Source organism: Stegodyphus dumicola, chromosome 6 (assembly GCF_044657685.1).
Source record: "Stegodyphus dumicola isolate Sdum_Otavi_A_Nest chromosome 6, ASM4465768v1".
NCBI lineage: Eukaryota > Metazoa > Arthropoda > Arachnida > Araneae > Eresidae > Stegodyphus > Stegodyphus dumicola.
In genome coordinates, this window is record NC_140773.1 from 51,433,775 (window position 1) to 51,461,726 (window position 27,952).

General features: G+C 31.6%; 1 protein-coding gene across 1 annotated transcript; it reads right to left on the minus strand.

Annotated features, from left to right (window-relative positions):
* Window positions 1-750: 750 nt before the first annotated feature.
* Ufm1 (Ubiquitin-fold modifier 1) lies at window positions 751-27,921 on the minus strand. The gene is made up of 5 exons (XM_035359176.2): window positions 27,871-27,921; window positions 23,357-23,413; window positions 20,519-20,576; window positions 6,773-6,845; window positions 751-888 (listed from the first exon to the last, which is right to left on the minus strand). Coding segments are annotated over exons 1-5 (267 nt in total). The 5' UTR covers window positions 27,873-27,921; the 3' UTR covers window positions 751-811.
* Window positions 27,922-27,952: the final 31 nt, after the last annotated feature.

Sequence of the window (27,952 nt, forward strand, 5' to 3'; positions counted from 1 at the left end):
GGTATGACTGAAAAGCTGCCTGAAATTATAACTATCACTTTTGAAATGCGAAATTTTTTTACTGTCAAAGACAAACTCTGATAACATTTGCTAACATTTTGAAATTTCTGAAAGTTGCAAGAATGTACTACATGACTAAATACGATTAATTAAATATACAGGTTTTGAATCACTAATTTACATCAATTTTGCAATTCCCTTTTTAGCACAGCAATAAGCTATTTGGCAACAAATGATTTTCTGCTGTGTTCTGAAGTAACATATAATGTAACGTATAATGCTCAGAGACTTCAAGAAACACCATTCTAATATCATCGTCGTTCAACTGTCATCAACAAAGCCTGGCAAGAAATGACTGACAGAAGCATAAATTGCATCTGGAGAAAATTATTATGTTGAAATTAGAGACTTTGACAAACTTGTTTTGCTACGTGTAAACACCCAAACTTTATGTATATATAAACTTACATATTAAATTAAAATGACATGAAAGCAAATAAATGCAGGTTTAAATAGGCTAGAAATTTTTTTTGTAAAAAAATAACAGTAAGTAAATTTACATACAGAATTTGAATGTAAATAATTATATGTGAATATGCATATGCTGAAATAAGCATTACCTTTTGTTTAATTTTTGTGATTTAAGTGTGTAAGAATATAAATTCTTAATATATAATTTAAAATTTTTCTATATATATCTTTGTAAACTGAATATGTAGCTTTTATAGCTAAATAAAATCATAAAAGACCATTAACATATAATATTTTATATATTTATATAAATAAGTATATACATCCAAGAAAACATATTTCAGCTGGAATGTAAGTCGCCAACTCTGTCTCTAGGTATTAAGCGCAGCTCAGAGCCATACTTTAAGAAGACATCACCTACCAAAAGAAAATTAAGTATGTGATTGTTAATTCTATAAAAATTATAATTGCATTTTATTGTACAAAAGTCAAAAAGTACAAAGTTTTATTACATCTTTTATGCTTAAAAATCCTGAGCAGAAGCTACTTATTTAAATTTCTCTTCTATAAAATCACATTAAACAGCATAGTAGCATAATGCATGCAGCAAAATGATTTATAAAGGTGATTTCTTTTAATGTCTTGATGGCATATACATAATTAAAGGACAAGCATTACAACAGTTGGATATAAAATTGCAGCAATAAGCAGTCTCCGTGCTGCTTAAAAAACATGACAGCACTGCTGCTGTTACCCATGATTACAAGAATACCCTAAGATAAAATCAAGATGGTGTATAGATAAAATACTACAGAACTGTTATTAAGATTATAATAACCAAGCATTATCATACTAATTTATAGCACAATAGATGGCAGCATTTAGCATAGGTAACAATACAACAGATGGTGGCATAAGAAAATTATAAATTAGAAAGTGGACAATACAGTGATAAAGTATAAGAAAATATAGATATCTGTCATAAAGGAACTTCAGTGATAATTAACAATAAGTATGAATACATTTAATCCAAATAAAACACAACAATATTTCAAATCATAATTCTCCTGATTACAAATTTCTGGTATTTCAAAATAATTCAATAAGAATGATTTCAACAGCTGATCAATACATAGCTATCTTTAGCAGCATGTATAAGTTGATGAATGATTCAACAGCTAAGTTTTCATGTACCATATGTTAAATTAAACTACTAAAGTGATTGCAGATCATAATTTAGCTATTTTACACACTGTTTCAATGAGCAGTTCTCCCACAAGGACAATTACATTTTTCTTCCTACATAATTAATGAAATTTTGTTCAAAAATTATATTAAGGTTTTTGAAATGTGTACCAATGATAAACATGAGAAGATTCCAACTGTAATATTCTCTTCACAAATTGTTAGATTTCACTGGTAGGCAATGCACATGGTATGTTTCATTAAGCTAAGAGTCATCTATGATTATGCTATATACCACTGGCATTCACAAATAAACTTATAATTAGTTTGAAGAGAGGGTACCTGCAACAAGATGGAGTGGCATAAAACATATTCCCTGCAACACAAATGAAATTTATGCCTTCTTTGCCAACAACAGTATTATCAACATTATCCCTAAATGATTACAACCAGCTTATTTATCTGATGATGAATAAGCAGACTTTATATAGCACTGATCCAGCTTATTTATTCATTTACTAGCAGATTTAGTCTAAGGCTATGCTTATTAGAAAAAAAGGCCTCCCTCCTTCAAAGATTTAGAAAGCTACATCAGCAATCGGAACTACTGAAGAAGACATTATAGGTTTGAAAGAAAAAACTTAAAATTTTCATACTGTGCAGCGTAATATTCAGATGTGATGCATGTCAGCAGCAATTCTAGCATTTTCTCTACAGTTCTGCATTCTCATAAACTATGGCATGATGAAAACAACATGCTATTTCTACATTTCTACATAAAATATGCAGCATATTACAACTGATGCTTTGGAAGAATTATCTAGTGCAGTGATCCTCAACCACTGTGTCGCGGCACTTTTGTGTGCCGCCAAATTCTTAAAGTGTTGCCAACATATTTTAGAAATGTGTATAGTAAAAATTATAATGGGTTTAAACTAGAACATATGAGAATAATAATGAGTTTAATATGGTACACATGAGAAATGGTGTAATTCAGTTTTTAAGACAATAATAAGTGCGCAAATTGTGGTATCAAAGCCGATTTTGGTGTCGAATAATTCTGTATTTGAATTAACATTGAACGAAGAGGAAGAAGTAATTTTGCTTACTGATAATTGAGATTTAATTTTAAAATATTCGGAAGAATCAATTAATTCATTTTGGATTAACATTAGATGGGATTATCTTATGATGGCCAAAAAAGCTTTAAAAATATTATTACACTTTTCTACATATTATTTGTGTGAATTCAGATTTTCAGTATTAACCAACATAAAAACGAAAAAATGATCGAGATGTTAAATGTTAAATGTTACTGTTAAATGTAGAACATGATATGAGAGTAGCATTGTCATTTTCATGACCAAATATAAATGAAATTATCAAAAAACATCAAGCTCAAATTTTTCATTAAAAGTATTCTTATTATTAACTTGTAATTAATCCCTTAATAAATGTAATGCTGTTTTTGTAGTACATAATTTATTTCACATTCAAAATTATTATCACATGGTGTATTGCATGTAAGTAAACAACTTTTAAACTTATCTTTTTCTTTGTGTGCCGCCAAATTTTGAAATCATTAAAAGTGTGCCACGACAAAAAAAGGGTTGAGAATCACTGATCTAGTGAAATACTGTGTATTAGGCACAATAGAAAATCACATATTTATTTTGAAAAAAATAATCTGCACAAAATGATGAAACAATACTTAGGTGAAACTACTAAAGTGATGATGGTGGCTGTATTAATAATACCTAAGTACCACTTAAAGCTTATTAATAAGCACAAAAACACAACTCCAACAGCACTAAAAACCTGCAATTAATCTCACCTTATCAAAATTAGTATTGCCTTAAGACTACATTAAGAAATTGTAGCAATGTTAATATGTGAGTAATTTATGAATATTAATTAATGATTTAAAAATTCCTTTTCCTAACATTATTTTCTTTCATGGTTAAAAATGTCACGAATAGCCCCAAAACATAAAATACAATGTGATGATTTTTTTTAAACACTGCTTCAAAAAATTGTTTAAAAAGAATAAAATATGATTAGAAAATCTGTGAACTTCTTTTTAAAAAATTTTCATGACAGAAGATATAATTTCAAATAGTAATGTTTAACTGCACTTCTGAATAACTCCTGCATGGTTAATCAGCAACACATTGGTTTCCAATTTATAAATGAATATAAAAAAGTAGGCTTTCACACCATGAAAGTTAAGAATTGCATGGCACATTGTAGCATACAAATAGGAAAGTTAGTATTTTATACAGTATAAAGAAAGTTCCAAGTTAATAAGCTCCAAAAGATCTCTTGGGGGAGGGGATATTGCTATATGCAAAATTAAATCTAGGACAAAAACTGTCAAATCCAAATTAATTATGCAACCGAACCACTTTCACCCAATTTAAAAATGTCAAGTTAATAATCATTGAAGCTAATTTTATGCCACATGAAATTTCAAATTTTAGCATTGCTACAAACTGGGAATTGAAACCCATGGTTATATATTAAAATTCATTTATCACATAAGAAATCCTTTCGAAATTTGTACATGGAAAATTAACATACATAGCTATCTTTAGCAGCATGTATAAGTTGCCTCAAAATTTTAATTCAGAATATCTCAAACCAACTTGATCATAAGAAGATAGAATTCTTTTGACACCTTCATTTATGAAAAATATTAGCCTTCCTATCACCCTGCTGCATGCATATATATATTCAAGTTTCTAGATTCTAAAAGCCTAATTTATCCAATTCATTTTTTAAAGGAAATCAAAGACAGCTACTGTCATGACCAATGATTGTGGGTTCTTTTCTTTCATTATTCAGTGTCAAAAATCAAATAAACTATTCCTTTAAGAACGTTTTTATTCAGCGTAATCCAGTACAACTATATTGTTCAGGTAACTTACAAAACAGTTCTAAAGATTTTTGCTTTATTTTAAACCATTCAGCATGTGATCTATTTTGAATTACAATATAATAATCGTAATCGTTTTCTTTTTTTGTTGCATTTCACTGGCATTGGCATCTTGTTCTTCATAGAGAGCACCAGTGCCTCACAGCTACATAAAAGTGCAACTTTTTTTAAACACCCTGGATATATAGAAGGCAATTCACATTTTATGGAAATGATCTTGATAATTAATTTTTATTCATAAAGGGCATATTTCTTGCTGCTGTTTACTTCTATCTAATAACCCTGATTCTTGGCTATAGCTTAGCTCAAATTTTCCATAAAAGTAAATTTTCTTTAGCACCATCAATGGCAATTTCATCCCACTTCTTTTCGGTCATTTTCCAAAGTCCATTCTGAGTTCTCGCATGCCATTTTCTTAAGGCTTGTTTTAACAATCCAAAAGTGAAAAAGTTCATAAAAAAGTCATCAGGTGATTTTACAGGCATTTCATTGGCTTGGATACACTTCATTCCTCTTTCTGATTTCTTCTTCTCTAAATAAGCGGTAGTTGATTTAGACATGCAACTAGAATATTTGTTCATATGAACTCAGCTTGATGTCCTTTCCATATAAGGCTGAAATTACTTCTTCAAAAATTGGCTCTAAAATATTCTGCTGATAGTACAATAAATTAATTTTAATCTTAATTAAGAATTTTTAGTTATAATTTACCATTGTAACAAAACCTAGCAACTATCATAAATAAGGTTAAGAATTTTTCTGTATATTGACGAAGCCATTTCATAGATTGATTTTCTTTTATTATACTCACTTAAATATAACCATGCCATATCACAAATTTCCATTTATTGGCAGTTAGGTTTTTTTCATATAATTTTCTATAGTTTATTTTCCTTTCCATAATATACTTTGGCAAAAGCAGAACAACTTTAAGTTAAAACATATCTTTTAACTTCAAATCTTTTATAAATGATTTTAGTTGGATTGCCAGAAGACATTCCCAATTCTAATACAATGTAACTTTGAGTCAGTAGATTTTCTTTCAGGATTGGATCCTTCACTTTTTTGATATTCACCTCTGTTTGAACAATCTTAACATGCAGTTTTGAGGACATATTTTTCATTTTTACTTTCAAATTTAAGATAATCAAAAATACATTTCTTTGAAATACATTAACTTCAATTTTCACACCAGTTTACAATTTCTTGATATAAATATTTTTCCTCGGAAATTACATTTACAAAACCGTCAAACTATCTATTCATTTTAGGAGTTATTTCCAAAAAAAATCTCATTCTGTATTCCAAACAAAACAAAATATAACAAATATATTGAAAATGCCAAATCAATATCTCAAAATGCTAATAAGAAAATTTAACTCTTCAGCAGTTGTGAGATTAAGTAATTCTTTTTTTCCTAATGCACGTGATATCCGTCAGTCCTAAATTTTTAATGTGAGTTGCATCTGTATCCACTGCATAAAATAACTGGAATGTGAGCTCAGCTCATTGAGCGTCATCAAAGGATTATACAGAAAACTGTTTTTGTAAAGTGTCAGTGACATTCTGTAACCTTACTGGGAGGAAAACATGATTCTGTGATAATGCCATGCAAAATAAACATAAGCAGAAAATGTCAAAAAGTAAAACTCATTCTGCCAGAAATACACCAGAGCAGAACAGCACTATTAGAAGCATGCTAAATCTAGATCTCTATAACACCTAAAGATTATGTTCGGTTAACTTATTTGAATATGTCAAAACACACAATAGCTGCCTAATGGAAACAATGGCTTTGTGGAGGACTTCTAAGAGAAGCTGATTCATATTCATGTTACATATGGAAAAAAACCACAGACATCGACCATGGACCCAGCCCATTTGCCTCAATTTAAACCCACAACATACTACTAGTATTCAGTAATCATTTTAAACACTTGACCACTGGTGAGAAAAAAACAATTCAGAGTTATGAATAACATCTCAGCTAACAGAGTGAAAGGAGTGACATCACATGTGAATAAGATAAATTTACAATATTGATTAGTCATTTAAGAAAATTTTAAATATTCACAGTATATTTTTCTAAAAATATTAGACTAAGATAATAAAAAATAATACAACATGAATGCAAATAAAATATTAATATATGAAAAACCTGGAGCTGAATTAATATATTACCTGCAGTTTGGGATGGATTGATTCCAATACCAGCATCTGTAATTATAGCACTAGTTTCTGGTGTCACTTTAAACTATAAGAAAAATTTAAAAAATTCACAAATGGTATTTCTACAGTACTAATGAAAACACTGCATATATACATGAAATTTTAACAACAAAATGCTGACCAAAAATTTATATCACCTCTCAGATAAATAAAATATCCTCCTATTATCCCTGAATGCCCTAATTTCTCCTTCATAATTTTGTCATGTTTATTTAAGGCAAAACAAACCAAGGACATACTCAGAATTTGTTTTTGAAGATTTAAGAGATGCTTACCTATTTCTGAAAATTTAACAGAGGCTTCCCTAAATGAAATCAATCTTGTATAAAAGTTTGAATTTTATCACACATTTGCAAAAATATATTAGTAAAATAGTGAGTGTCTTTTAAAACATTTCCAGCAAAATTTTCAAAAGAGTACAAAATCTTTGGCAACAATGTAAAAAATCTATCACTTTTAATTAGTTATCTATTTTTCAAATGGTGCCATTAAAATTGGTTGATGTTTTAATCATTTCTTTTCCCTGATATTTTATCAGACATTTGACTATGAAGCTATTGAATTTTTTACTGTATAAACCTATTGTTTTAATTATGAAGCTACTGAAATTCAAATTGAATGCATTATTAAACTTATTAATGGAATAACTTCTTTCATTTGTGTATTCTTAATTACTTGTATTTATTTTTGCTTTTCATAATGTCTACAGAAACAGTTCTGAGCCACTCCTGCATTTTATTTTGAAACTGGATGGAACTTAATTAAGTTAAAAATTTAACAGTTCTATGTTATTTAATGAAATCCTTTGTAATTATATATTCTTAATTATCAAAAATAGTGTTCAGCAGCGACCAGTGTTCAGCAACTTTACTGCTCGGCCGCTGGTGGGGAAAAAATAGAATAAAAAAAGGAATTGGATATAAATCAGACATGCGAATCTTTTCAATTATACAAGCTACGAAATAACTAACTAAAAGTAATAAATCACATACTACATTATTGCCAAATCTTTTATATATCACTGTATGCTAACAGGGTGTTTATAAAGTCCCGGACCCATTTTGATGTTTAATAACTCATAAAATTATGAAGATATAAACAAACTTATGGCATTTATTGATGGAATAACTTATATATTTTCCTTTTCAGGTTTGAACATCTTTACTTTTGTAAATATCGTCTGCACGTGTGGCTAATTTCAGATAATTTCATTTTCCAGTCTAAATACCTGTACTTTTCTAAATATCGTCTGCTTATTAATTGCATTTTTCTCTTTTGTTTTTGGCAACTATTGCAATGTTATGGACTTTTTCCTTTGGGGATTTGTAAAAGGCAGCGTTTACAGGAGGAGAGTGTCGAACATCGATGACCTAAAAGCCAGAATTACAACTGCAATAGCCTGTGTGGATGCCGACATGCTTGCTGGTACCTGGCGTGAAATTGAATACCGACTTGATATTCTCCATGCGATGAAGGGGGCACACGTGGAAGTTCCTTGACAAGTGTCATGAAACTTTTTGAGTCTATCTAACCATTTGTGTTATTAATTTTAATCAGTCTTTATTATTTTATGAATTATTAAACATCAAAATGGGTCCAGGACTTTATAAACACCCTGTATTATACACCAGCATAAGAAAACTTATATATCATGGCTGCAATATTTTTCCTTAAGAATTGATTTTTGGGGGCATATTCATGCTAGAAGCCATCACTTAAACAAGAAGCAAACCAGAACAAAAGCAAATCCAAAATCAATTTAAATCAAATCAATCTTAATTGTGACGTAATAAACCACTCATTGTACTATTTTGATAAACACCTTTATTAAAAAACTCAATTTTGTACAAGTTTCTATTTAACCTTTTCGCAACGGCTCACCTTCGTTTAAGATGCTCGCATGGGACGGAAGGGAATCGAAGGCAGTCACCGTACAGGACGGAAGTTTTGCATCGCTAAGCCTAATTTTATTTAAAAAAATCACACAAAAAAGGTTTCCTTCTAGCATCGTAATTTTTGGTATCATTTTAGATTATTACTTGAGCTCTTATATATGTTAAAATTAGCACTTAATAACGTTTTTTTCCTTATTTTACATGAAAATATACTTAAAAAATTGCTTTTCTTGTAAAATAATTTTTGGAAGCACTATTCAAATTATGCCACAGTTTTAATTGATAAAATCCATCAATAAAGTTTAAAATTAATAAAACAACACAATAAAGACTATTTACAGTAAGAAGTAGCAAAATTTAAAATGAAGACTGAGTGCGGTAAATCTCGAAGAACGGAGAAGTATCTTTTCTAACTCTTAGAAAAAGTATCACTTTCTAACTCTTTAGAAAATGAATCATCACCCTCATGTGCATTAATAAATGGTTCATTGACCATATGAGGGTATTCTTCCACAAAAAAATGGCGTCTTCCCGCCATAATAGACTGGAGATGAGGCTTTCCGAAATAAAAAGAAAAGAAATGGAAATATATCTGAAGACAATGCAAAACGTAACAATACTCCCCATACTAACCATAAAAGACCATACATAGTAAAGGTGTTTGGTGTTTTTGGTGTATTTAATTATGGCAAAGCACACAAGAGCTATCTGCCTGAAGGCCCGTTTCCACTGCTGCGTATGCGTTTCTCCAATCAGCGAGCGAATTCACTTTGATTGACATCTGCAATCCGGTCGGTGTGCAGTGATGGATGACATACGAATGGAGTTCAACAATGTTCAACTTCTATCCGTATGTCTGCGGATGCGTTGGGGTCACGTGGTAAAAAAGGAGCAATCAGGTGCAGTCACTAAAAATTAATGGCGGCAGAAGTAGCGATGAACGCTCGCGTATAGGGAAAGAATGTTTTGCTAAAAAATACTTATTTCTGAATTAACATTATAGCAAGAAATCTGTGTGCTGAAAAAGACAGCTATCAGCTGAATTTAGTTAAAAAAAGATAAGAAAAACAAGATAACTACAACTACAGTACTTGTTCGTTCAAGAAATTCAGTTCAAGAAAATCAGCGGCAAAAATTATAATTCCAAGTCCATGAAATAGCAAAATTTGTTCTGATAATCATATTTTAGTTCTGCATACTCATTTACCTTTAATGAAAATGAATATCTGACTATATCAAACTGCTATAGCAAATTAGATATGATTAAAAGATTTGCTATTTTTTTCTTTTGAAACAGGTAAAAACTAAAAACATTATCAAAATTAATTATAAATTAAATTTGATAGCTTTTTAAATACTCCAGTTCATTTAAGAGTATGTTAAATTTTTATTTCCCTTTATAAATATATCTTTTTGGATAACATATATTTGTAAGCACATGAAATATATTTTTAGCAGCCCGTTTAACTTCAATCCGAACGCCACTTTAAAAGATAATGATTTTTGTAAAAAATGTACTAGAAGCTGAAGAACAAACTCTGGTAAATTTTTCAGATGATAGCACACTGAAATAGAACCAAAAAACTTTTAAGAATTGATTTAGTTGATGATGTATATAAGCCAAAATATGCATGCGACTCACGTGCAATCCTAACATAGTGGTAAAGCTGATGGTAAGGATGTTCATTTCTTGGAGTCGTGAGTTCGAATCCCATACGCTATAAGGATCTTAAGTTTTACTAACGTTTATTTTATTTTAAATCTTTACTATCACTTCTTATTTTCTACTTCCGGCCAAAATTATAAGCGTGAAGGTATTTATGCAAAGTTTGTCTGGCGAACGCCAAGTATTTAAGTTGTGGCTTTTTTGCCAAGCGAGAGAGAGGAAGCAGTGAGTCGAAGCAGGCCGCTTAGCTTAGAAGTTACGCAGTTGCTGTTTGCCTTCCAGGCCAGAGGTTTTAATCCTCTTGATAAATTTAAATGTATTGTAGTGTTCACAGTTCTCTGTACTACATACGCTTCCTGTTATTATAAGGCCAATCTTCCACGTTTATTATTCTAAAGTTAAATTAGAGTTTAGTTTTATTTTTATACTTTTACGTTTTGACCCCAAGTAGCGGGTCGGTGTATTCCGAAGTACGGAAGTCATTGTAAATAGAGAAAAATAAAGGGTTTTGTATACCCTTCTTGTGTATCCTGTTTACTTCCCACAGTTTTGAACATAGCTTTAGTAAGCTCTCTGTTCCGAGTCAGGTCCTTGCATGTTCCCAAAGAAGGTTAGAAGGAACATTGAACCTGATAGTGGCGCCCAATGAAGAAGAATAACCATGGCCGAGTTTCAAGAAGAACCTGTGCTGCCTGCAGAAACGGCTCAGAGTCCAGAAATGCCAGCTGCCGCCCTGGAAGGATTTGGTTACATCGTCCAGACCATGCGCGCTTCGATGAAACCAGAAGCAACATTTAATGGAAACTCACCGGTAACCAGTTTTTTGGAAAAATTGGATGACCACTTCATGCTCTACCCCGTGCACGAGTTTCAAAAAGTTACCTTAGCTACCAGCGCTTTGAGGGGCCAAGCACTTAACTGGTTCAAATGTATAGACAGAAGTCTCTTGGGTCAAGCAGGAAGTCCCACCTATACTTACGATCAAAACTGCCCTACTAAAAGCCTTCCCTGTTGTAAGGGATCGTGCGAAATTAGAAACGGAACTTTTCAGTATATATCAACAAAGAATCGAAAACCTCTCAAGCTTTATTTTAAGAAAAATTCACGTCTTCAAACTCGTGTATGGAAACCGTCCAGATCCTGAAATAATTCAAGTGATTTTTCCAAGGTTACTGCTCCAAGTGCAAGACATTATTGAATTAAGAAATCCGACTACAGTGGAAAAGTTATTTGAGCTAGCAATCCAGTTTGAAAGTAGAAGAACGGCGGACGTCGAAAGAAGACGCCAATATCAACAGCGAAACCAATTTGGTACACCAAGACTACAGCAAACTCAAGCACACGGCTACGGAGGCAAAGCGAATCAGTGGGCAAGGAAACCCGAGCATTCAAAAACAGCCGGCGAACGTCGACAGTTCAATAGCAACCCAGGAAAAAAGTCTCAAGGCCAGGGGAAAAAGAAGGAAAGCACGGAAATGAAAAATAATTTAAACTAAAACGGATTTCTGCTGACGGGAGGGTGCGGAAATCCGAAGGCCAAGAAAACCCCTCTTCCTACAAGTTAAATACAGTAATGGTGAAATATTTGACTCTTCCGAAGATTGAAGTGTTGGTGAATAATATCCCAGCCACCGCACTCCTGGATACAGGCGCGCAGTGTTCCTGTGTGGCAGAAGATTTTTTTAGGAAGTATTTTCGTAAATATCACATATATAATTCGGATAATACGGCAGTGTTAGCTGCGCAAGGAGAAAAATGTAAGTGCATAGGTAAAGTACCTTTGTATATCCGTATCAAGGACGAACAAGTAAAGGTGATGTTTTTTATAGTAAAGAATCTGCAAGCACATTTAATCTTAGGAATAGCTTTTCTTTCAGACGCACAAGCAACACTGGATTTTAATGAAGCGTCCCTTAAGCTGACAATGAAACCAGTTCTTGCAGAAAAGGCTGAACCGCCGATGTTAAAACTTGACCACCTCCCTAATGACGAGCAAGGAAGAATCTGACAAGTGGTAAGTGAATTTGCTTCGTTATTTAGTGATATTCCAGGATTTACTCAGGTTACTAACCATAGTATTGACACCGGAGATTCAATGCCAGTTCGTCAAAAACCATACCGGTATGATAAGAATAAGGAAAAAATTATAGAATGGCATATTACCGATATGCTACGTAAAAAGATCATAATGCCTATCTCAAGTAGTTATGCTAGCCCGGTGGTTTTATGTAAGAAAAATAATGACTATCCTTTGACGCAACCAAAAAGGTGGAGATTCGCTATTGATTACCGTAAATTAAACTCCATAACTAAATATCCGGTATATCCGTTACCGATCATTGAAGAAATTCTAAGGAACATAAAATCAAACAAATTTATGACGACTTTAGACTTAACGACTGGTTATTTTCAAATAGGGGTTAGGCCTGAGGACGTGCCTAAGACTGCTTTTATAACCAAGTCTGGCACTTATGCATTTTTGCGTATGCCGTTTGGCCTTTCAGGGGCCCCAGCAACATTTCAGTGATGCATGGACATTGTGTTAAGACCTGTTCTTGGAAAGTCCACATTTATCTATTTAGACGATATCATTATTACTAGTGATAATCTCGACCAACATGTACAGGATTTAAGACAGGTGTTTTCTTTATTAAATGAGGCCGGTCTAAAAGTTAATGTCGAAAAGTGCAAATTTGCAGCCCCTGAATTAAAATATTTAGGTTACAAGATATCTCGGAAAGGAATAGAGACAGACGAATCAAAAATAATCGCTGTACAAAAGTATCCGACTCCAAACACGGCAAAGAAGCTCTCTTCTTTTCTAGGACTTTGTTCATATTATAGGTCCTTTATAAAAGATTTTGTGGCTATCGCTGAGCCATTGTTAAAATTAAAAAGGAAAAAGGCAAAATTCTCATGGACGGCCGAAGTCAATAGTGCTTTCGAAAAACTAAAACAAGCATTAACGCAAGCCCCTGTGTTGAAATTTCCTGAAAAGGATGAGAATTTAGAAATTTCAGCGGATGCTTCGGATTATGCGGTAGGAGCGGTACTTTCGCAAAATCAGCAGCCTGTGGCATTTTTTAGCCGAACTTTAAATCAAACACAAAGAAACTATTCCGCGACCGAGAGAGAGGCACTTGCAGTTCTGTTAGCAGTGCAAAAGTTCCGAGTCTATTTTGGAAAGGCGCCGATAACAGTGTACTCTGATCATGCGGCGGTAACTAGATTGTACTCAGGGAAAAATTTATCCCCAAGGTTAATAAGATGGGCACTCAAGCTGCAAGAATATAATCTGGTAATCAAGCATACCCCCAGAAAGGAAAATATCGTAGCAGATGCCCTATCAAGAATTAAAATAGATGAGCAAGGTAATACCGTAAAGGTGGCAATGCTCACAGCATGTACAATAAATTCCCGAGAAACGGTAATAACCGAACTGGGTAAGGATCCGGAGTTTGGAAGCATTTATGAGTATTTGAAGGATCCTGAAAATTTTAGCCACCAAGATATTGTGGCGATAAGAAATAGGGCAGCCCATTACGAACTAATAGATGGTCTATTATTCTACACAAAAACTACGAATTCCAACAACGAATTTCGACCTGTTATCCCAGCTAGTCTTAGATTAAATATCCTGCAGGAGCTCCATGACAGCCCTTTAGCTTCTCATGCTGGTATTCGAAAAACTATCCAACGCGTACGCGAGGCAGTCTACTTTCCTGAACTGCAAAAGTTAACAAGGGCGTATGTCCAGTCCTGCCCAACATGTCAAGCAGTTAATTACATTAATTTCCGCCCGGCCGGGTTTCTAAATAGTATTAAATCTGAATTTCCAAATGAAATAATTGGCATCGCTTTATTGGGCCCTTTCCCAAAAAGTCAGTTAAATAAAAGTCGCTATCTCCTTGTTATGGTTGATCATTTTAGTGAATGGACCGAAATTGTTCCCTTAAAACGAGCCTCCTCGAAATTAGTTACTGATTCTATTTTAAATAAATATATTTTAAAATACGGGGCGCCCCTAGAAGTTATATCGGATAATGGTCCTCAATTTGTAAGTAATATATTTGAAGACATGTGCCAAAAACTGGGCATATGTCATTTAAAAATGGTCCCGTATCGGCCGCAATCAAATATAGCGGAACGGGTCAATAGAAATATAGTGAAAATTATCCGTAGTTATGTTAAAAATTTTCATAAAAGCTGGGATAACTATGTCAATGAATTTGCTTTCGCCCTTAGGACCGCAAAACATGATACAACGGGCAAAACTCCTGCTGAGTTATTTTTAGGCACAAAGATTATAATGCCGTTAGATAAATTATTTTATGTGCAACAAAGAGCCCCAGAATTTAAAATGGGTGATATAGAAAAACTAATTAAGGAAGCAATGAAGAATACGGAAGTAGCACAAAGAAAACAGAAGCTCTATTATGATTTGAAACGACGGGGAGTAACTTATAAAGTAGGGGATGAAGTTTTAAAAATTAAGCATTCACTTTCTTCAGCACCAGAAGATAAAACTGCCAAATTTTTTGCACGATTTGAAGGACCATATGTTATAGAAAAAATAACTCACGCTGTAGTAGTGTTAAAAGCCAGAAATGGTGAAATCTGCTCCGCAAACATTGATCAAATCAAACCCTACTTTGATCATAATAAAATGCAAATATTTTCAGATCTTTTGCAGGATCCGGCACGGCAGACACCGCAGGCACAAGCTCCAGAGGTGGAAAAACGACAAGTACAAGGGCAAGCCATTAAGAGGCAGGAGCAAGTGAAAAGAAAATTTCCCTGCGGAAAAATTGAAGGTAGCAAGAAAAAGAAGCCGTTCCACCGTCCAGAAAAGAGAGTTCACGAACACCCCCAGAATGAAGAAGGGAGAAGGACGACGTATGTGAAGAGAACCAGGAGAAATGACGGCAACTATAACCCGGCTCTAAAACGGAAGATCTACTCATCCAACAGGACTCTCCGCAGCAAATGTCGCCGAACTGCGGAAGGGCCATCAGCGGCGGAGGAAAAGTTACAAGGAAAATTTGAACGGCCAGCAACGAGGTCCAAGCAGGAACACGACAGAAGTTTCCCGGTTCCGCCCAGACCAGCTGCCATCAAACGGCCAAGACCACAAGCAGAGGAGAAAAAGAAGGTATTCAAGGGTGACCAAACTGGTGAAAAAAGGAAGCTTCCAGAGGAAGGCACTGAAGGGCGAGCCCGTACAAGAAGGAGGATAAATCAAACAACTGTCTGCAATACCTTTAAGGACTGGGCCCAGAAAAGGATGTCCGAATATCACAAAGATAAGTAAAATTTTATGTTACTTTGCAAACATTAAGTTAATCTTTCATTCTTACTGCAAGTGGCAGATTTCAAGAAGTTTTACCTCATGCGAGGTCTACCTTTATCGCCAAAAGGGCGAAAAATGAGTTGTTACCGATTTTGGTATTATGTTTTTCAATTACTCACGTGTAAAACTAAAGTTGATGTATAATAGCGTTGTGTAAAGACTTAAATATTGTAAAAAGTTATTGTATAAATTTTATTTAAAACATTCTAGCAAGAAAGAAGTTTTAGTCTAAAAGACTTTTTGAAATGTAGTATTTCAATGTAGAAAGAATTGGCACTTGCTTTGAAAAGAATAGAAGTTAACAATGTACTACTAATGTATGTTTTCAAAATGTGTAAAATTAACGGCATGTTGATATGTTCTTATATACAATGTGAACTGTTATTTTAAATGTTAAGAAATACCGTGATATGGTAAAAGTGAATGTTAAATTTTTTTTTTATTTGTGTGACTGTAAAAAGTCTAGATCATGGTGAATATGTGTTAAAGGTTGAATGATGTAGTTAGGCTCTCTGACGCTACACTTCAGAGTTAGACACTTTCAGAATAGTACCTCAGAGTTTAGAGTTGAAATTAGGGTGTGTTAAGAGGTCTTGTTATGTTGAATTTTAACACGTTAGTGTTTTGATTGTAGGAGGAAGTGTGGAACACGTAGACAGAAACACATTCGTGTTTGGTGTTCTTTTACAACACAAGTCAGAGAGCACGGGGAGAGATAATTAAAATAGTCATGAATGAAATAAGAATGTTAAGAGAAGTATAATTATACATTTTACTTGCCATTTTCATTGTGTAACATTTCATTAAACTAGTTTTCCTTCCAGATCTCTGGAAGGAACCAGATTTGAATAAGAGCTCCTGTTTAGATGCAGTACAGATGAAAAAAAATTGTGTATCCTGGGAGCTGCTATTGTAAAAACAAATTTCTTTCTTTTAAATTTTTAGTTTCTAGCGAAAAATATTTGAAAAAAATTGGCCTCGCATTAGATTCTAGAGCTAAAAGTTTTCAACAAGGTCGTTTTAGACCTCAGTTTCAAACTAATTAACTCTGGCGGGAAGTATGTAAGGATCTTAAGTTTTACTAACGTTTATTTTATTTTAAATCTTTACTATCACTTCTTATTTTCTACTTCCGGCCAAAATTATAAGCGTGAAGGTATTTATGCAAAGTTTGTCTGGCGAACGCCAAGTATTTAAGTTGTGGCTTTTTTGCCAAGCGAGAGAGAGGAAGCAGTGAGTCGAAGCAGGCTGCTTACCTTAGAAGTTACGCAGTTGCTGTTTGCCTTCCAGGCCAGAGGTTTTAATCCTCTTGATAAATTTAAACATATTGTAGTGTTCACAGTTCTCTGTACTACATACGCTTGATGTTATTATAAGGCCAATCTTCCACGTTTATTATTCTAAAGTTAAATTAGAGTTTAGTTTTATTTTTATACTTTTACGTTTTGACCCCAAGTAGCGGGTCGGTGTATTCCAAAGTACGGAAGTCATTGTAAATAGAGAAAAATAAAGGGTTTTGTATACCCTTCTTGTGTATCCTGTTTACTTCCCACAGTTTTGAACATAGCTTTAGTAAGCTCTCTGTTCCGAGTCAGGTCCTTGCATGTTCCCGAAGAAGGTTAGAAGGAACATTGAACCTGATAACGCTTTTTGCACCCTGTCTGCAACTTTCTTACCTTTTTATTCCAATTTGATCTATATTCGTGTTGTATAATTTATTTCTATTATTATAAGCATTAATAATTAATTTCTATTACTATATGCATTAATAATTATTATATGCATTAATAATCTATTATTATATGCATTAATAATTATATTGTTTTATTTATGCTCTTATTTATTTAAATTTTTCCCGCAAAAAAGTTTGAAAATTATATAATACTAATTTAAAGCATATCCTGTACATATATATTTGAATTTAACAAACATTCTCTATTCGTAAAAAGCAAATTTAAAGTGAATTAAATTTAAATGAAATTTAATGCAAACAAAAAATTATTGATTATTGCTGCGAACTAATCTACAATATCATTTAAATTCTGAGAGCATATGTAAATCAAGTGCAAGTATCAAAATCCATGAATAAATGTATAATTCCAAAAATTTATTAATCCTAAAAAATTTATAAAAATGCATAAGTGAATAATAGGATAGCTTATTAATCCTAAAAAATTTATAAAAATGCATAAAATGAATAATAGGATAAATTTAATCCTAAAAAATTTATAAAAATGCATAAGTGAATAATAGGATAAATAAATTTTTGGAATTATACATTTATTCATGGATTTTGATACTTGCACTTGATTTACATATGCTCTCAGAATTTAAATGATATTGTACATTAGTTCGCAACAATAATTAATCCTTTATTTGTTTGCATTAAATTTCATTTAAATTTAATTAACTTTTAATTTGCTTTTTATGAATAGAAAATGTTTGTTAAATTCAAATTTCATTCCTTGCAGCAATGGCGCAAGAGAATTATTTAAATTTAATTTATTTTGAAACCCTGCAGATATATATATATATATATATTTTCGTTTGACTTTTATGTGAATGTATATACATGTGCTCAGACTTTGGGATGTTTACGACTCTAAACTTTCATTCCAATTAACATGAGACAGTATTAATGCCCTAAACATTTTTTAACAAAAAATTACTATAATAATTGCTTTTAAATTCAGTCCTCTCCAGCAGAAGTGCAGGAATTAATTAATTAAATATTTCCATTTTCTTTACCTAATGTGTGTACATATAAAGAGAAAAATCTTATTTTTATAACTTCTATAAAAAGAGATATAAATTAAAAATGTTTAAATTAAAAGTAATATTTTATGGATTATGCATAAAATATAACTGCCCATAGTGCATTTTAAAACAAACGAGATTTCTAATAAGTCATCCAGCTATGCCCCTGAAGCATTACAAATTTTGCGTAAATATCGTGAACCTTTCTTTACGGTTGCTCTGCACTTTTAAAGTACCAACTATTTTTTAATCCCTTTAACTTTTTTATTTTATTTATTTATTTGTTTACTTTTTCACTAACAGTACATTTTAGTTTTAATAATATATATATTATTTCATAATATTTAAGGCTTCTAGAAACACATTTTTTTTTTTTTTAATTTACTTAAGCTTCTATGGAATTAGTGACGTTCATAATATGCATTATAACCTTACTTATGTAAAAATTGCTAGCGTACTTTACTTTCGCAGTTCATAAGCAGAAATAAAAATTTCCAATAACATGGAATTTAGTAAACAAAACTTTTCTGCGTTTTACGTCAGGATCCATATCAAATCCAAAACAAACAATACTCGCTTAAGCGGGAAAAATTCAGATGTTCAGCATCTTAACTCGCAAACTGCTTGTTTGGCGCCAAAATATTACAGTGACACCTAGCGGTGGAAAATGAAAATATTTTACGGATATGCAGCAGTGGAAATGCTTGTACAGATGCCATAGGCGTGTCTTCAATTGACGCAACGCGTTCGTACGCAGTAGTGGAAACGAACCTTGAGGGAAGGGATGCCTTTGTGGAGGACTTTCTAAGGGAAACTGGCTCATATACACATTACACATGGGGAAAACCACTAAAATGCCCATGCAGATAGCCCGTTCGCAGGATTCGAACCTCGGACCAAACTACCAGTGTTCAGCGACTTTACCGCTCGGCCGCTTGTGGGGAAAAAATAGAATAAAAAAAGGAATTGGATATAAATCAGACATGCGAATCTTTTCATTAGCACGTAGCGATTTAAAGAGCTCACCTCTGTTTACGCTTTCCCTCCCCACCCTCACAAGAGCTGATGAGTAAAATACCAAAGTCAAGCTGAATATATCTAACTCAAGGTCAAGAACCTAAAACTGTGTTAATTTCAAAAGTAATGGACATATGATGCCATCTAATGGCCTTCAGAAAAACATTCCAGCTTAAAATGCGTATATGCATCACCCGTCCTCTGAATGCAATCTCTAGTGATGCATGGATGGGATGCCCGGTTGTAAGAGACGTTCTTAGGGATTGCGTATATGGGACGCCCGTCCTGAAAGGGTTAATATGCATATTTTGTAAGCTTGATACAATGGATTAATTTTACAAACTTATGTGGACTTGCACAGTAAAAATCAAAAGTTCATATCAGGAATAGAATCAATAAATGCAATTTATTACTACTTTTATTTGTTGGACTTTTTCTTAACTATTAATTTTTATGTACTTTATTGTTTATCATATTGCTTATCAAAGTTCCACACTATCTTGAAACCAAAATTTTACAATGAAAAAGATGAAAATGGCACGCAATGCATTTAATCAAGCCACATTTTGCTCTATGCATGCAGATAGCTAAGTCCAAAATTTTGTCAAAGACAGAAAAACTGCAAAATAGTATACAGTCCACTCTTAGCTAAAATTCTCAAATTCCCACAAGGAATCGCAGTCTGCAGACATACTGGTGAAAATGTCTGGAGAAGTGGAAGGCTGTCTCGGGGATGCTATTCACACACTCGGGTTGCCAAAAAAATACATTTTTGCAACATTGTGAGTAGCCAGTTTAAATACCTTTCGATGGCATGATGTGTTGCTTCACTGATACTTTTCCAAGGCTTTTCTATTGAGGTCTGGATATTCTGAGAGTACCCAAAAGTTTCCAAATAAGCTAAGCACAGCATTAATAAACTGATTCATACAGACATATATATCATCATAAACCACAACTTCTACATATGAAAATACATTTATAAGCACTGTTAAAAAATACATAAAACCAACCTCTTCAGCAGCAAATTTCAGAACAGCTGTAAATGGAGTGTTTTCTGGTACACTTAGCCTGCAAAAATATCAAATAATTTTTTTTTTATAATTAAAAAATCTTCTGCTTATATAGATTTATATACTGAATTTCAAAGAATTTTTAAAAAAATCATTGTTGAAAAGTATCAAGCACATTGTTTACTTTTTACACGAATTTAAAAAGAAAAAATTAAAAAAAAAAAAAAAAAAAAAACATATAGCACAGTATGGAATGCTGGGGTAAGTGACTTTTTTGGATGTGTGGGATTTAAAAACTATCTCACTTCCATTTAGAGACAAGAACAAAATTCTTTTCTAAAGTTCTAAAACACATCATTAAAGATTCCTGTCTTAAAGCTGAAAAATTATCTCTTATTAGTCTGCGAGTTTTAATTCTGTAGTGCAAAACATGTGATGATTTTAAAAGTTTAAGTTTCAAGTTCAATAAGTTTGCCAAAAGTTTGTTATAAGCAACTAATTTTAGAACAGAAAGAGGAAATACCCAAATTAAAATAAAGGTTTAAGGGTTTATTACACATTTAATTCAGAATTTTGATGTGCATAGTTTTTTTTATTTTATCAATGTAATGTAGATTCTTATACATTGTTGGTGTTGCGCAGTCGGGTGAACAGAAATGAGATAAAATTTTGAATATAAAATTATACATTTATTTCAACATCCATCTCAAAAGCTATTTACATTCATCCTGCATGCTATTTGCATTCATCCTGTATGCTATCGATAAATTCGAGAAGCCCTATTTATAGATATGTGAGCATCATGATGCTCATCCAATCAGTAATGCTAATCGTGATCATGAGGTGATGCTATCTTCTCATCAGAGTGTTCTATAAGGACTTTATATAATATGACAGATTTATGGGTTTGGTGATTTGGAAGGTGCCAATAGGTTAATATAATTTATAAGAAAGAAAGGATTTTGCCAAAAATTAGAAACAGGGATGCAATTTGGGTATAGAATCACTAACACATTATTTAGGAATATGATTAGAATTTAATTTAATTAATTCATTCAAAAATATCATTACAGATTAAAAATACCATTACATCAATGCATGTAGAGAATAAACAATCCCTTTAATTGGCAGGTGAAAAGGAAATAGCGTTAATGAAAACCAAAGGCATTTTATTGAATACATGTTAGTACAGTAAGCATGCACCCTTGGTAAAGAGGAACATTTTGAATTTTGTATAAAATAAAGCCAATTTTATTCTATCACAAAATTCCCTAAATATTCAGTTGCCCTTCAGAAAAAATTAAACTGTGTTGCTTCAAGTAACATAAATATAATATGAATTTCAGATTTTACAAAATGATACAAATATATATATTCAAAAGTGAAAAATCCACAATTTCATGCCAAGTATATTTACAACATATTGTACCTGCATATTTCATCTACTATCCACCAGAAATTTCTGAAACACTTTTTAAGGATTAACGAAACTTTCTTCTTTCTCAGAACATTCAGAAAACACAATTCCGTTAAGTTTCAAAATTGATTCATCAATGTAGTGATTGTTTTAATCTTATTAACTGATTTGTTCAAGAAATATGGGTCTATAGGCTCTGATTGATAAAGTAATAACTGTGAAGAGCTTCAAGACAACAGAGCTATCTAATGTCCTCGAAAGTTCAGAAGATCTTCCAGCAGCATTAGATGATTTGAGGTGTAGTAATGATCAACAACAAAAATGGGCAAGATTAAAGATAACAAGGAAGCAGAAATGAAGATATCTTGTTAGATAGTGCAGTGGTTAATATGTTACGTATTTTTATAGAATTTAAGTTTATTTTAAATGAGTAATATTTTGATGGTTAAAAGTAGTTTATCCATATAATTTGTTTCATATTTACTATAACCCCATCCTTCAAAAATTGAAATTATTCTCATAATTTTCCCCTCTCAATTTTCATACAACAAAATTAGTTTAAAAAAAAAAAAAGGTTTGGGAGGAGGATACATGAGTAAATATGGTAATTAAGACATAAGAAATATTAAATAATAAATAAAAAACAGCTTCCTTTAAGCAAAGAATTGTAAAAAATCTATTTATACAAGAGAGTAAATACTCTAATGTAATAACATTGCAAAAGATTTAATTTTTTTATTTCAACTACAGTACAAAGTCCGTAATCCGAACGTCCATTATACAGAATGATTTATAATCCGGACCTCAAAGCCACAAACTTTCTTCGCTTAATGTTGCAGATTGCGCTGTTCCTTTATATTCTAATTGGATCCGGCTTATTATTTTTTGAGACTGTTAGAGCAATTTTATAAAAATTAAGCTTGAACATTTGATTATGTCAAAAAGAGTTTCCAATTCTGGAGCTGCCAAAAGATCTACAGAGCGAAACCATGTTTTGATGTCCATCAAACAGAAAGTGGAATTGCTGCAAAAAATGGATAACAGAACATCTGTCTCAAAATTATGCAAGGAGTATGGCATTGGATGACACAAGAAAAAAGAAAAAGGAATTTTTTGTGGAAGCATCTTAAACAACTTACATTGAAAGAAATGCTTAATGAAGTAAACAAATAAATATTAAGCTTTTTTTCATAAATTTTGATACCCTGATCATAATTGCTCTTTATTTCATAAATTAAGGTTTCATATTTTTAATTGTATAATTTCTACATGTCATCTTACCAGATTTAAATTTATGATCTATAATCCGGAAAAAAACCCTAATCCGGAATTGAAGAAGTCCCGACTTTGTACTGTATAAGTAAAATATGGACTTTGTACTGTATAAGTAAAATAACTATAAAAATAATTTATCTGCTTACACCTTAAAAGGTAACTTAGGATCAGATGTCAAAGTGATCTTGAATGTAACCTTGGACCTGGAAGAAAATTTACATTTTGTTAATATTCCACATATAAAATTCACAAATAAAATAAATCACATCTCTTTCGATAATGCACTTTCATTTATAAAGTAAACAAATGAATGGAAAAATTAATTGTACATTTTGTAAATGCTGTAACTGTTTTGAAAATAAACACTCATTCACAAAAATAAAACAGTGTTAACAAAAACAATATACCAACTTAAAAAGCAATCTACTATCCAGATCTGTAAAAAATGTGTACAGTTAAATTTTTGATTAAATAATTAAGTTATGTCTACTAACTTAAATTACCTGAAAAAATAACTCAAAAATTTCATAAAATAAAATTATCACAGAGAGACAGTTTTAAAGGATCACACATTTCAAGGATCCTTAAATAATTAATTTTAAAAAGAACAGTAAACATACTTTGTACCTTAAAATAAAGAACCTACCAACGCTTAACAAATGCTGATTTCAAAAATCTGCAACAGTTCTCATGACTCATGTGGATAAATTAATAATGGTACAATAAGCAAAGATTATCTACTTAAAGGGAAAATGCTTCTATATAGAACTTTCATATGGAAAATGACTTGTATTTACACTGCACACGAGGAGAAAAAACAATCTTTTCATAGGAACCAAACTTGGCATAAACTAGCAGTGTTTTACTTCTTTAGCCACTTAGTCATTTTTATGAGTGGAGGATACTACTCGATATGAGTGGCATCTTAATGCAAATAACTAAAAAGTAAATTTCAGCCTTATTGAGCTAATTTCTGAAAAATTCTGTAAAATTTATTTGTATGCAGGATTATTGCTAGGCATTTTGCTGTTCAGTTCAAATCTGTAGGGCCTAAATTATCTGCCTGAGGCCTCCCAAAATTGTAAAACTTTTGCTGCCCTTAAATTCTCCTAAATTCTAACCTGTACCTCTCCTAAATTCTAAAATTTCACATCAGTAAATTTTATTGCTTGATACATTTCTAAATTCTCAAATATTTTTCATCCTTAAATTCTGTCATATCAATTACACTCACTAAAGTACAGGTCCTACTTATATATTTGCAAAGCAAAACTTGGTTGATCTTTACATTATAATAACTTGGCGTTTTTTTGGCGAAAATTTGGCAACCAACTCTCCTACAGCAACTTTCTACTTTTTTTTCCTGCCGCCATTTTGTCTTCACGAAGTAAAAACATATTCTTTTCTTTTTATCTACTGAACACTTCTTCCAACAATCTACTAGCCGAATTACACTTATGCTACAAATTTTATCTAACAAAACTGCTTAATTATGACAAATATTCACTGCAAAATTGGGAAAAAGTGCACAATACCATACTCCTTACGCGTTTTTCAAAATAACACACACACATAAACCATGTACACGCTGACTTATTTTTACTTAAAAAAACATCCCAGAATTGCACAAAAATGGCATTGCGCACACTCTTCACTATATCCATGTACACTGCTTTTTTCTCATAAATTAGAAAAATTTCATGAAAATACATGACAATTTTCTCAATCTTTAAACCCGGTAAAAAGAACATATATGAAATTACCTGATCGCGAAAAAGTATTTACCCTTTCCAAATATGAACATTTCCACATATAAAATAAATAAAATATCCAAAAACTTTTACCTCTAAATCATCTATTACATTATACACGTCACCAACGAATTCATACCGCAAGCATTACAAATACTTAGTATCAAATATTTAAATTATTTCCATGCACGTTTACTTCAACTTAAACGTATACCAAATTCCTACAAACATAAAATTCACAAAATAACTATCATTTAATTAAAATACCACTAAACCATGTACAAGCCGACTTATTTTTACTTAAAAAAACATCCCAGAATTGCACAAAAATGGCATTGCGCACACTCTTCACTATATCCATGTACACTGCTTTTTTCTCATAAATTAGAAAAATTTCACGAAAACACATGACAATTTTCTCAATCTTTAAACCCGGTAAAAAGAACATATATGAAATTACCTGATCGCGAAAAAGTAATGAACATTTCCACATATAAAATAAATACAATATCCAAAAACTTTTACCTCTAAATCATCTATTACATTATACACGTCACCAACGAATTCATACCGCAACCATTACAAATACTTAGTGTCAGATATTTAAATAATTTCCATGCACGTTTACTTCAACTAAAACGTATACCAAATTCCTACAAACATAAAATTCACAAAATAACTATCATTTAATTAAATATAATTAAATTCAAAAACACTACTTAAAATATAAATGAGCACATACATTAAATTAATACATACATAAATACCCATTTGGAATTCACTTTAGTTACGGCCATGGGATCCAAAAATTCACGAACACTGTTTCACACAACACAGAGTAAAGCCAAATACAAAATTTCCAGATTATTTCCCGATTTCCCCCCTTTTCCGATTAAGGAACCGTAATTCGTCCATTAATATCACATGACATATCCCATGATCTCTCATTTCCCTCACACAAAATAATGCGTAATCGGAACTGAGTACTGCTCACATTATTACCAAAGTGCCAGATAGTAACCTTTATCGCCTCCAAAATGTCGCCAAACTACCAGTTACCATATTGTAAAGATCAACCCAAAACTTTTTACTACCAGCACTTAACAGCTGAAACCTTTGTTGACATACAGAAATTCAAATAAATAGCAAAAAATGAGGGAAAAAAAATTAAGAAATTCAGATGACTGGGAAAATAATGTGTATATAAGGAGGAAAATATTTGAAGAAAGAAAAATTATTTAAAAGTATTTATTTAACACATTATGTCATCAGATATATGGATTCATAGAAAATTACTATGGCTCAAAAACTAACTGCTCAGTTACTGCTATGTCATTATATAAACTGAATTCATCAAATAATTTTCCAACTTCATATCCTGAAATTTCACATGTGTTACTTTTATCTAAAAGCTCATAGAATAAAACAAAATTTTCATAACATCTAAGTTCACTCAATAAAATGCAAATCTACATGTTTGTTGAACACTGATATATAATGAATCCCTGATCACACACAAGGGGAAAAAATACCTAAGACAGAAAATGCAATGCACAGTGTGCAAAAAAAAAAAGGGGGGGACAGTTCTATATTTCTCGTTCTCTTGAGCTGATTGACGAATTTCAAATTGCATTTTCCATGTCTGGAAAGTGCGACTTGAGATATATAGGATATATGTTAGATTTATATATAGCTTTGGTCTAACGTAGGTATTTTGACACAAAATCAGACTTTTCTGAAATAGTATTACCAATTTCTATGACTCAAATTATGCCTAGATATTAAATTTTGTAATTCTTGGTGAGAAATTTATGTAGAAATTTTAAAATTTATCTTACCAAATTTTTCTCAGTTTGCACCAAGAATAATTCCCTTGACAAACTTCTTAATTTATAGCAACCTGGTTTCCTTTCCATTTTCTTCATTATGCAAGAGCAGAAAAATGCCATCGTTCATATTTTCAAATAATTTTAACAAAGTGAATAAACCATATTTTTGTTATTATCGCTTATAATAAACATGACAAAATTTAAATCGCATCAAAATGTAAATTCAAGTACAACTTAAGAAATTTTGAATAAAAGACACTAATTTTTTGCAGGTACACTTAGAAACACATCTACTTTAAGATGAAGGCACAAAACTTTTATAGGTTATAATTCAAAATTTTTTCGAAAAATTTATGAAAGTTATTTAAAAATAAATCATAAAAATGGGTCAATTTGATTTGGAATGAACCTAAATTTTTAAATATGAAAGGAAAAATCAAATAAGTTTAATAAAAACGAGATATTAATAAATATATATCAAATTCAATTAACATTGAGAAGCTGATTTTTTTGAAAATTGCTCGTGCAATTTTTACAAAACTTGGCAGTTTGGTATAATTTTAGTCGTAGAGTTGAAATATGGAAAAAAAATTGGCATGTCATTTCAGAAAAAGTGCGATTTTGTGTCAAAATACCTATATTAGAACAATGCTATATATAAAACTAATACATATTCTACATCACACTTTCGAGACATGAAAAATGCAAGCTGAATTTCGTCAATTGACCCAGTAGAACGGGAGATATACAACTGTTCCTTTTTTTAAATTTTTTTTTTTTTTTTTTTTTAGTTTTGTGCAGTGTGCAATACCTCATTGACTTTCAACTGTCATTTTCATATGTATATGCAAACAAATGAAATATAATATTATACTATATGTGTAATATCATAATATATAAAATGTAATATTATTAATATATAAAATATAATATTATATGATTTCATAATATGACACAAATATTTTTAAAAAATATTTTAACAAAAAAATTTTCAAAAATGGAGTTGAGATGAAATAAATGATTAAAATGATAGCTTTCTATCTTGATCTAGTATATACTTTCACAAAATAGAGTACTTACATAATTAATACAATTCTGCTCCAGAAAACTAGACACCACTTTTATCTAAAAAAATAAATCAGTACAGATAAAAATATAGTTT